Here is a 12,592-nt window from a genome sequence, read left to right as displayed (position 1 = left end):
TCCCCTTCATTTTTGGAGGGGAAAAAGTGCGTCCTATAGGGCGAAAAATATGGTATATATAAGCTATCTAGGTGCCAAATGGCTCCTCAAACCAAGGTTACAGTCACCAAAATGGAATTTCTAGTTGGCATTTTTGGGCAAGACGGCTCTAAAGTTTTGTTTTTCAAATGATGAACCTACTGTGAATCATTCTCAGTTAAACATCTGGCTAGCTCAGATGACAACCTTGAGGTAAGTTAAGAGCTCTGAGAACCTAAAGAAGAAAAGTCACTTTATCTCGGGACAGTCCATATCATGGGTAGGCAAACTAAGGCCGGGGGCCAGATCCGGCCCAATCGCCTTCTCAATCCGGCCCGCGGACGGTCCGGGAAGCAGCATGTTTTTACATGAGTAGAATGTGTCCTTTTATTGAAAATGCATCTCTGGGTTATTTGTGGGGCCTGCCTGGTGTTTTTACATGAATAGAATGTGTGCTTTTATTTAAAATGCATCTCTGGGTTATTTGTAGGGCATAGGAATTTGTTCATTTCCCCCCCAAAAAATATACCCCAGCCCCCCCCCCCAAGGTCTGAGGGACAGTGGACCGGCCCCCTGCTGAAAAAGTTTGCTCCCCGCTGGTCCATGTATATATATATAGGCCCATTCCGACCTCTTTTACTTAGTGGTGACTGCTCCTGCTCAGGCTGCACAGAAAAAGCATTTTGGTTCCAGAAATTCATTCTGATTGCGCAGATAAAATACAACTGATAGAATTCTACAGGGTGGGGCATTAGTGTGTGAAAACAGTCAAGATCCAGTGATCCCCAGGCATGCACCTCCAAAAGGTGGCGATGTCGGGCGCTATCCTGGTGCCCAGGGATCTTCACTTGGTTGCAAGTAGCCAAGTAGCAGATGCTCTATCACCAAGCTATGGTCCAGGGAGGAATGTGGCCACTTCTGGTGACCAGACAAAGAGGCCTGAGGTTCCCTGATCCCTGTCTCATAAAGTGAGGAATGCAGGGGGTGGTTGTGTCACAGTCCCATACACAGCACCGTAAACATGAGATCCAGCAAAAAGAAGTTGGCGTGGGTGTGAACCGGTTCCCAAGTGGTTAATGTACTGGTTAATGTACTGGCAAAACAAGTTACGGTAAGTGGTGTAGATTAAACACCTTAAAGAGAGCTGGGATGGGCCAAGGCAGAGCGAGACGAACCAGGCTTGTCGTTCCTGTGTTCTTGTATTTAGCCTCACAAAAAGTCGTGTGTGCTGGTTTTACGTGAGACCCATTTTGTGAATATTCTAAAGACATTTCCTCTGTAAGTTAAAGAGAAAACGTGCAAAATTTAGCAGTACTTCAAAGGTCAGGGCGAAACCTTCTATACAAATATTCTGCTGTTGAATTGGCGTGGTTTAGTGTTCAGATTTGCACCACTGTTTCAGAAATAAATATTTGAAGACATATAAATGGAAAACTGGATTAAAATCAGTTAATTGGCCTTTTTTCCACTGATGACTTAAATAGTCTACATGACTGTTGATATTATGTTGCTTGGAGTTAAATCAGTCTTGGGCTACTGTTGAAAACAGGATGCTGGACTTAGAGGGGCGATCTGGTTCCGCAACCATCTGCATAAGATTCTTGGGCCCATTCTCCTTATGACTGAGGTTGGGAGGGTGGCACTGCCAATTTTTGCAGTCGGGGGGTTAACACCTCTTCTGGGTTTTTAACTGAAGCTGAACTCTGATTATCAGGATGCAGCGTGTCTTGACTGACACTGGTCTGGTTCAGACATAACACTAAGCCACTGTTTTTTAAGTTATAGTTTATTAAAGCTTGATTTAGCTTTATGTGTGAAATCCTCCCAGCAGCTCAACTATGGTTTGTTTATTGCCAACAAACCATGATCTGAAGCTATGATTTATTGTTGGCTTGTTTTCTTTTAACCTGCAGATCCTTGAGCTTGGTTTGTTCATCCACCCCACGCAAGCCATTGTTTGTTTGATCCTGGCGTAACCCATTGTTAATTCATGGTTTGTTGCATTATTTGATGTTAACCAGGCTATTGTAAGTTATGCATAGTAAGGAATGCAGGATTCAAATGCCCTCAGGCAATAGGGTCACAGGGCTATTAGCCTTTCCTATCTAAAACAATGGTGTGCCTTCATCTGTTTTTGGTTTTGCCTCTTCCCAACAGCTCACTGCAGTACTTTTGCACAAAATGAGACATGTATTGAGCAGCTCATGGTTATACGGGGCAGGGAAATTTCTCCCAACAGAATCCAGAAGGAGGAAATGGTTGCATCTCCTCATTTTGGAAGTGCTGTTAGGAGACTGAGCTAATAGCCTCCAATAACCCTCTCCTCTATGTGTCTGTCTAATCCTTTTTTAAAGCCATCCAAGTTGGTGGCCGTCACAGCCCCCTCTGGAAGCAAGTTCCCTAGTCTGACTCTGCACTGCATAATGAAGTACAGTGGTACCTTGGTTTTCGAACTTAATCCGTTCTGGGAGTCCTTTCGACTCCTGAAACCTTTCAAAAACCAAGGCGCAGCTTCTGATTGGCTGCAGGAGCTTCCTGCACTCAAACAGAAGCCATGGAAGCTGCAGTGGACATTCGGCTTCTGAAAAAGGTTCGCAAACCGGAACACTTATTTCCAAGTTTGCGACGTTCGGGAGCCAGTTTGTTCGGCAACTAAGCCATTCGGGAACCAAGGTAGCACTGTACTTTCTTTTACCTCTCCTAAATCTTTCAACAACTAATCTTCCAACTTCTGTTCTTTATTTCTTTATTTTTTAAAAAACAATTTTCATTGGTTTTTAAACAAATACAATAACCATTAAACACTTATCCAGCAGTATAGCTAACGATGTTTGTTTGATCCATTGTCTCTGGGCATACGGTCAACATTCAAGAAGAAGAAGAAGAAGAGTTTGGATTTGATATCCCGCCTTTCACTCCCTTTAAGGAGTCTCAAAGCGGCTAACATTCTCCTTTCCCTTCCTCCCCCACAACAAACACTCTGTGAGGTGAGTGGGGCTGAGAGACTTCAAGGAAGTGTGACTGGCCCAAGGTCACCCAGCAGCTGCATGTGGAGGAGCGGAGACGCGAACCCGGTCCCCCAGATTAGGAGTCTACCGCTCTTAACCACTACACCACACTGGCTCCTCAAAGCAGGTTATCTCCACTGAGATTACTGAGCGGTTGGTGTAAGAAGGTCTTGATTTTAGCTATTCACATAGTTCAAGAAAGGGGTCCACGTTTCTTGGAAGCTGCCTCTATCTGTTATGCCTTTAATTGTCCTCCTGTGTCTGGTGAGACGCTCAGACATTGCTGCATCCCAGATACTATTTCCCCATAACTTGAGGGGCATTTCAGTCTGGTTCTTCCATTGCTGAGCTACCACTAATCGTGCTGCGGTCAGCAAGAAACCTGCTAATTCACTGTGGTCCCTATGTAGAATAGAGTCTATGGAAGCCCCCAGGGAATCCTGCAACTGCAGAGGAAGCCGAAAAGGTTGTGCCATGTCGCTGGGACCTTTGGAAGAGACAGGTCCTTGGCTCATTTTGGTTAAGGTCTCTGCTTTGTATCCGTCCCATCCCCCAACAGCTCAATCTTTTGCCCACTACTTTTAACCGAGTGCTAAAATAAGCCCTGCCACTGAGTTCTCTCTCTCCACACTTCTCTCTCTGTTCTTGCATTCCTGCTGGGTCATGGGAGAAAGACCTTCCTGGCTGCCAGCTGGTTTTTACTGCCCTCTTGTCACTATGGCAGATAAGAGGCGGCTCAGAGGAGGACTCAAAACATTCCCACCTTGACCCTCTTCCGCTAGAAAGACTGCTGGCTGTTGGCAGCTCAGACGATCTGCTCCTCTGATCAACCCGCTACACACAGAGTCCTTTTCTGGCTGCTGGTCCCCCCCTTCTTTTTTATTATTTTATTTTAAAAAACAACCACGCCTCATTCGCTTCCACAGGTCTTTCCAGCTGAGCTGCCAGACGCAATTCACGGGATGGAACCCCAGGGCTCAGCCAGGCTGAATTCCAGGAAAAGGAGAAAAGAAGGGGTGGGCCCCAACGGGGCGGCCGAAGCAGATGGCATCCCCTCCAAAATGCCACGGAACTGCTTGGTAAGTAAGAGAAAAATGGACAATTCTGGCAGGAAGTTTCTGCTTAATGTTTAACTTAATGACGCATGCTGAGCTCCAGCCCTTTCGGAGCCAAAAGCAACCCTCCTTGGCTAACTTAACACTTACCAAGGATAGATTTTAAAGAAGGGTTTTTAAAAAATAATAATAATAAAGCAATATCAGAGTTGTGGGCATTGCTGTTTTGCTTCCTGCTACAGCCAGGGCTCTGGATTGCACATTGTGCCAAAGCGATTCAAGGTAAAGGGACCCCTAGCCGTTAGGTCCAGTTGCAGACAACTCTGGGGTTGCAGTGTTCATCTCACTTTATTGGCGGAGAGAGATGGCGTACAGCTTCTGGGTCATGTGGCCAGCATGACTAAGCTGCTTCTGGCAAACCAGAGCAGCGCATGGAAACGCCGCTTACCTTCCCACCGGAGCGGTACATATTTATCTACTTGCACTTTGACGTGCCTTCGAAGTGCTAGGTGGGCAGGAGCAGGGACCAAGCAACGGGAGCTCACCCCGTCGCAGGGATTCGAACCGCCGACCTTCTGATCAGCAAGCCCTAGGCTCTGTGGTTTAGACCACAGCGCCACCCGCATCCACTAGCAAGGTCTAATGATTCTTGTTCTTGTTGTTGTTGTTTAGCCGTTTCCGACTCTTTGTGACCCCCTGGACTAGAGCACGCCACTGCCTCTTGCAGTTTGGTCAAACTCATGTTCGTACCTTCGAGAACACTATCCAACCATCTCGTCCTCTGTCATCCCCTTCTCCTTGTGCCCTCCATCTTGCTTAATGTTCATAATATTGCGTTTGCCAATCCATTGCCCTCCAGATGCTTTGAACCGCAACTCCCGTCAGCCCCACCTTTCACGGCCACACTCACGCCAGCCTAGGCATGATATGTCCCTGCTGGCAAGGGCTGATAGGACTTGTAGTCCAAAACATCAGGATGGCACCAGGTTGGCAAAGACTGCTGTAACGTGATGGCTCCCTACTGTCCCTTCTCAAGAGAAGACTCCCTTATTCTAGCAATCATTCTCTCTAGCTGTCATCTCAGATTAGGACTTCTCAGCTGATGCCCCCGGTCACCTTCCTTCCTCATATCGGATTGCAGCGCTTTGCCCTTCTCGGCTGTCTCTCCCCTGCTCACTGGCTGTGCTTCTGACCCAAACGGGAAAGCAGGGCTGCGAAGCGGTTGTGGAGCTGGAATCTCTCCAAGTGGACTGGTCCAGTCCCGGAGGCAGCATCGTTCTCCCCCCCCCCCCCAAAAAAAAGTTAATTGGTTTTCACAACATTATAAACAAACAAACGCATAAGACAAACAAACATAAATCATAGCCTTATTGAAAATTACATTTATTAACATTGTTAAGTGACTTCCTCGCTTCCCCTTGGTTGAATTTCACTGCGTATCCTTTTAACGGTTTTCGAAATCACAGTTCTTATAAAATTTAACTTAAACATTAACATCCTTAAATCTTCGCATTATGAAATTAAACATATTAATTCATCACTTAACATAAATAAAATCCTAAGCCAGTTAAGTATCTGCAAGCTGTTTTCAGTTAATTTAACTTAACATATTTAACTAATCCACTCTTCCTGATACTCCTCCTCCTTCTGGTCGCGGACTCTTCTGGTTAGGTCGGCTAGCTCCGAAAAATCCATCATCTTCATCTGCCATTCTTCCATCATTGGTAATTCTTGGGTTTTCCACTTTTTAGCTAACAAAATACGAGCAGCAGTTGTGGCATACAAAAATAATTTAACATCTATCTTGGGCAATTACAAACCTGTTATTCCAAGAAGAAAGGCCTTTGGTTTCTTTATAAATGTATATTTCAGCATTTTTTTTCAATTCATTATACATCTTTCCCCAGAAGTCTTTCACCTTGAGGAAGGTCCACCACATACGATAAAAGGTTCCTTCCTTTTTTTACATTTCCAACATAAATTGTCACAGTTATGATATATCTTTGCTAATTTTACAGGAGTCAAATACAATCTGTACATCATTTTCATTCTATTTTCCTTTAACACAGTACATGCGGTGAACTTGACCCCTTTCTTCCACAATCTTTCCCAGGCAGCATCGTTCTTAACAACTAAGTACTGCAACGAAAGGTTGCACAGGGTGTGTTGCTGTTCCTGAATGCCAGCCTGCTAGCCATGGCTTTAGAGAAGGGGTGGAGGTGACCAAAACAGGGCAGCAGCAGCGGTGGCAGCAGCAACTGCCAGAGTGTGAAGCCCAACTACAGGGCTGTTGTGTTGCAATTGGGCAAGGAAGGGGGTGTGAGAAGCTCTCTTGAGCATCTTCCCCACATGCTTTCTCCACAGACATCTCCTCCCTTGGGATGCAATAAGCTGTGAGGGGTTTGAGTGAGTCACTTCACTCTCGGCCTCTCAGATTCCCTGTTTTCTTTTCCAGCTTAACAATCAAGATTCCATGGCTCCTGGGACCAGTGAGCCTGATCAGCCCCATTTTAGAGATCTAATAATAATAATAATAATAATAATAATAATAATAATAATAATAATAATTTATTTGTACCCCGCCCATCTGGCTGGGTTTCCCCAGCCACTCTGGGCGGCTTCCATAGAAACCAAAAAACACTAAAATATCATACATTAAAAACTTCCCTGAACAGGGCTGCCTTAAGATGTCTTCTGAATGTCAGGTAGTTGTTTATCGTTTTGACATCTGATGGGAGGGCGTTCCACAGGGCGGGCACCACTACCGAAAAGGCCCTCTGCCTGGTTCCCTGTAGCTTCGCTTCTCGCAATGAGGGAACTGCCAGAAGGCCCTCGGCGCTGGACCTCAGCGTCCGGGCAGAACGATGGGGGTGGAGACGCTCCTTCAGGTATACTGGGCCGAGGCCGTTTAGGGCTTTAAAGGTCAGCACCAGCAGTTTGAATTGTGCTCGGAAACGTACTGGGAGCCAGTGTAGGTCTTTCAAGACCGGTGTTATGTGGTCTCGGCGGCCGCCCCCAGTCACCAGTCTAGCTGCCGCATTCTGGATTAGCTGTAGTTTCTGAGTCACCTTCAAAGGTAGCCCCACGTAGAGCGCATTGCAGTAGTCCAAGCGGGAGATAACTAGAGCATGCACCACTCTGGCGAGACAGTCCGCGGGCAGGTAGGGTCTCAGCCTGTGAACCAGGTGGAGTTGGTAGACAGCTGCCCTGGATACAGAATTGACCTGCGCCTCCATGGACAGCTGTGAGTCCAAAATGACTCCCAGGCTACGCACCTGGTCCTTCAGGGGCACAGTTACCCCATTCAGGACCAGGGAGTCCTCCACACCAGCCCTCCCCCTGTCCCCCAAAAACAGTACTTCTGTCTTGTCAGGATTCAACTTCAATCCATTAGCCGCCATCCATCCAAATTATTAATAATAATTTTTATTTATACCCCGCCCTCCCCAGCCAAGGCCGAGCTCAGGGCGGCTAACATGCAATAATAAAAACAAGTTGAATGAATACAACTTAAAAACAAGATTAAAATACAACAATTAAAATATTGAAACATTAAAATATTAAAATGCAGCCTCATCGCAGGAGGAGAAAGGAAAAAGAAAGGGGGAGGGAATCAAATTAGCTCCAAGCCAAAGGCCAGGCGGAACAACTCTGTCTTACAGGCCCTGCGGAAAGAAATCAGATCCTGCAGAGCCCTGGTCTCATGAGGCAGAGCGTGCCACCAGGCTGGGGCCAGTGTTGAAAAGGCCGTGGCTCTGGTTGATGCCAATCTAACTTTCTTAGGGCCCGGGACCACTAGGGTGTTGTTATTTATGGACCTTGAGGCTCTCCGTGGGGCATACCAGGAGAGGCGGTCCCGTAGGTACAAGGGTCCTAGGCCGTGACTTCTGTACACTTGGACGTCCCCACCCCCAACACACACACACACAGAAAAATACGTGATTCCTCCCATCTTCTCTCTCATTGACTCCATTTTTTTACAGCATGGGGACATTGAAGGTTGATAAACACAGCGCCAGAGAGAGGCCCTTGTGGTGGGTTTTGAGGAGGAATTTGTAGAGAAAATGCATATTAAGCTTCTATGCCTACAGCTCCTTAGTTTTTTTATCTTGATTCCAACTCTGAATGCCGGGACAAGAAAGGGGTGGCCGCGGAGAATGGAGAGAGAGAGAGAGAAAAGAGACGAAAGAAGTTCCTTTGTTTGTTCCAGAAAAAGGAGTAATAAGAGAACAGTGGTATATGAAACCTTCGGAATCTCTGGATTTTATGTGGAATTAGTTCCCACGTTCCACAGCAAGTGAAGCTGAATTGCAAATACAGTGGTGCCTCTGTTTTCGAGTGTCTCGGAAGCCGAACGTTTTTGTTTTCGAACGTCGAAAACCCGGAGGTACAGTGGTACCTCGGGTTACATACGCTTCAGGTTACAGACTCCACTAACCCGGAAATAGTACCTCGTGTTAAGAACTTTGCTTCAGGGTGAGAACAGAAATCGTTCTCCGGCAGCGCAGCAGCAGCAGGAGGCCCCATTAGCTAAAGTGGTGCTTCAGGTTAAGAACAGTTTCAGGTTAAGAACGGACCTCCGGAACGAATTAAGTACTTAACCCGAGGTACCACTGTAATTGCTTCCGTTTTCGAACGTGCCTCGGAAGTCAAAAAGCTTCCGTTGCGTGTTTTTCAGTTTTTCCCATTGAACTTGCAGCCAGCCCTTTGTGCCTCAGTTTTCGAATGTTTCGGAAGTCTAACGGTCTTCTGGAATGGATTACGTTCAAGAACCGAGATACCACTGTATACATATATAACCCTGCACTTCAGCAAGTTGGGTCACTGGGCCATCTCATCCTTGGTCCAGTATACCTGAAGGAGCGTCTCCACCCCCATCGTTCTGCCTGGACACTGAGGTCCAGCACCGAGGGCCTTCTGGCGGTTCCCTCACTGCGAGAAGTGAGGTTACAGGGAACCAGGCAGAGGGCCTTCTCGGTGGTGGCGCCCGCCCTGTGGAACGCCCTCCCACCAGATGTCAAAGAGAACAACAACTACCAGACTTTTAGAAGACATCTGAAGGCAGCCCTGTTTAGGGAAGCTTTTAATGTTTGATGTATCACAGTATTTTAATATTCTTTTGGAAGCCACCCAGAGTGACCGGGGAAGCCCAGCCAGATGGGCGGGGTATAAATAAATTATTATTATTATTATTATTATTATTATTATTATTATTATTATTATTATTATTATTATATCCTGTTCTCAGACTGACAGTGGCTCTTTAAAACATCAGTCAAATGACTTTCCTGCTACCCAGGAACGGAAGAGCCCTGTAGTGGATCAGGCCCCTCTAGTCCAGCCTCCTGTTCTCGCGGGGCCAGCGAGGTGCTTCTGGAAATCCCCCAAGCAGGATCTGCGTGCAGCAGCTCCTCCACTCTTGTGACTTCCAGCAACTGGCGTTCAGAGACACGCTGCCTCCTCACGGTGGAGAGAGAAGGCGTCCGTCTTTGACAGCCATATCTCCCACCAATTTGTCTCATCTTTTAAAGCCATCCACTTTGTTGGCTGTCATCGCATCCTGGTGGGAGTGAGTTCCGCAGGTTAACTATGCGCTGCATGAAGAAGGGCTCTCTGTTGTCTGTCCTGAATCTCCCACAGTCACCGTCATCGGATGAAGTTCTCTGAAAGCGGGAGCTCTGTGACCCCTTCAGACACTCACTTGCTGCAGTCTTTCCATAGCCTTGGGCCTGGTGCCCGTTTGGTCTGTTTTCAGGTCTGATTCGGTGCTGAATCAAGATGCCCTTTTGCCCCTCTGTGTGTTTTTTTTAATATATAATTTTTTATTAAAGATTTTCTTGTTTTACAGAAGTGTAATGTCTCTCATATTTTTTCCATGTAACATTTTTACAAATCCATTTCATTTGTTGAGACATTAGGGGGAGCAAAGAAAAAAGAAGAAGAAGGGGTGGAGGGAGGGAAGATGGGTGGGGTCAGGTGGCGATGTTTCTGTTATGCTTAATGTATGTAGGGTTTGGTGTCAGCGTTGCTTGTGCTGTTCACTTGTGTTCCTTTGGTGGTGAGAGAGGTTGGCCTAGGGTGTGATTGTTCGTTTGTGGTTGGCTGTGGTGGTCTTTGTTTTGGTGTGTGAGTGGGGTGGGTGGGTGTTTTGGGTCAGGTTAGCCAGATTGATTTGTATGCTGTTGGTGGATTATTATCGTTGTCTTGTTGGGCTGTGTACGTGATAAAGGGGAGCCATACCGGGGTGAAAGCGTCTTCTTCTGTTTGTCCCCATGTCAGTTTCAGTTTCAGTACCATTGGTCCATGCTTACTCCTGACAGGTCTCTCCAGTGTCTGGTTATGGTGTTTCTGGAGGCTGAAAGTAGGTGGGTTATGAGTTCTTTGTGGTGTAAATTGCCTCTGTGTGTTAAAGCTCACCTACTTTCTTGATATCCTTTCATAATTTAGGGTCTCAGGGAGCCAGCTCCGTTTTCCGATGAGCTTGAAGTGGACTACAGCAAGCCATACGTCCGAGTAACGTTTGATGAAGCGTTAAGGGGGACGCCATGTAAGTAATTCTCAAAGCGCCCAGTTTTGAGTAAGCGGGGAGAGGGATTTATTTTGCTCCAGCCCCTCTCAGCAGTGACTTGAAGGGATCTGTGGTTTATGGAAATGATGATTTACTGATTTTATGCCCCACCTCCTCCAAGAAGCTCAGGGTGGGGTTACATAGTTCCCTCCCTCCTCAATTAATACTCACAACAACCCTGTGAGGTAGTTTAGCCTTGGAGGCAGTGACTGGCACCCAAGGTCACCCAGCAAGCTTGATGGCAGAGTGGGGTTTTGAACCCTAGTCTCCAAGGTCCTATTCCAGGGGTCAGCAACCTTTTTCAGCCATGGGCCGGTCCACTGTCCCTCAGACCTTGTGGTTCCTATGCCCCACAATTACCGTATTTTTCGTTCTATAGGACGCACATTTTCCCCTCCAAAAATTAAGGGGAAATGTGTGTGCGTCCTATAGAGCGAATGCAGGCTGCACCGCTAAGCCCAAAGCCAGAACAGGAAGACGGAGCACTGCGGAGCGCTCCGTCTCGCGGTTCTAGCTTGGGGATGGCTGCGCCTTCACCCCGCTGTCCTATAGAGGCTAGCAAGGCTGTTCCCAAGCCAGAACAGCGAGACGGAGGGCTCCGTCTCGCGGTTCTAGCTTGGGGACAGCTGCGCGCACAGCCTCTCCAGGGCAGCGGGGTGCCTTCACCCCGCTGTCCTGCAGAAGCTAGCAAGGCTGTTCGCAAGCCAGAACAGCGAGACGGAGGGCTCCGTCTCGCTGTTCTAGCTTGGGGATGGCTGCGCGCAAACCTCTGCAGGGCAGCGGGGCACTGCAGGGCAGCAGGGATCTTTGAGGCTGGCGGTGGGGGAAAGCAGCGCTTCCCCCCACCACCAGCCCCACAAGCTCTGGTGAATGTACCTTGTTTTAGAGGGGGAGAACAAGAAAAAATGTTTTTCCCTGTTCTCCCCCTCCTATGGTCCGGTGCGTCGAATGGAGCGAAAAATACGGTAATCCAGAGATGCATTTTAAATAAAAGCACACAGTCTACTTACATAAAAACACCAGGGAGGCCCCACAAATAACCCAGAGAAGCATTTTAAATAAAAGGGGACATTCCACTAATGTAAAAACACGCCGATTCCTGGACCGTCCGCAGGCCAGATCTAGAAGGCGATTGGATTTAGAAGGCGATCCAGCCCCTGGGCCTTAGGTTGCCTACCCCTGTCCTACTCCAACCCAAACCACTACATTTATTATAATCCCCTCATCTTTCTCCCCTATCTCCTCCTCCACCCCATCTGGGTGGGTGCCAGCGGAGAGGTCCATATATATATATAGCAAAACACAATAGCTGCTCCCACACTCGCTCATTGTCCCTCTCAAGGATGCTGTGATCTCAAAGGGCTTTATTTAATTCTTATCGAAACGCCCTTCTGGATCTATCAAAACTGGAGCAGACTTTAGCAAGATGGGTTTCCCCCCCCCCCTTTACTCTGCCCTCCCAGCTTCCTTCTCAGCAGAGATTTGCCCTCCTAATCCCCAGTCAAGAGTTGAGGAAGGCAAAGGGAGGGTTTGGGCTTCCTTCTGCTGACGTGAGTGCAAAGTGCAGGGCCCCACCTCACAGTGCAGCTGCAATCCCCTTAATCTCTCTGCTAATACCTGCGAAGTCATGGGAGGTGAGGCTGAGCTTGCCCTTTCAGTCTATCAGATCAGAGAGCGGCTTTGTGGCCTCAGCAGGTGGGCAGTGCCCGGCTCCTGTGTACCCGAGAGCAAGGAAAAGGGAGAGGAGGCATAAAGGCAGAAGAGGATCCCCAGTCGCTCAGAGCAGCAAGCAAACCTTCCAAAAGGTCATGGCTTGACCTGGCCTAGCCTGTTGGTGAAAGGAATTCTAGTTGGATGGGTCCCCCAAGGGTCATCTAGTCCAACCCCCTGCAATGCAGGAGGCTTCCTTGGCCAGTTTCCCTCCTGCTCCTTTCTTTGGCTGG

General features: G+C 47.7%; 1 protein-coding gene across 3 annotated transcripts in view; it reads left to right on the top strand.

Annotated features, from left to right (window-relative positions):
• PCYT1A (phosphate cytidylyltransferase 1A, choline) overlaps nucleotides 1-12,592 on the top strand; it is a 48,256-nt gene that overhangs the window by 19,367 nt on the left and 16,297 nt on the right. For all 3 annotated transcript variants that reach the window (XM_083504257.1, XM_083504256.1, XM_083504255.1), the window contains 2 exons: nucleotides 3,953-4,105; nucleotides 10,529-10,628. In XM_083504257.1, the coding sequence (XP_083360383.1) occupies nucleotides 3,953-4,105; nucleotides 10,529-10,628 (253 nt within the window). The remainder of the gene's footprint in view (nucleotides 1-3,952; nucleotides 4,106-10,528; nucleotides 10,629-12,592) is intronic.

Source organism: Podarcis liolepis (genome assembly GCF_965112155.1).
Source record: "Podarcis liolepis genome assembly, chromosome: 5".
NCBI lineage: Eukaryota > Metazoa > Chordata > Lepidosauria > Squamata > Lacertidae > Podarcis > Podarcis liolepis.
This window is presented reverse-complemented; position numbering and strand designations above follow the sequence as displayed.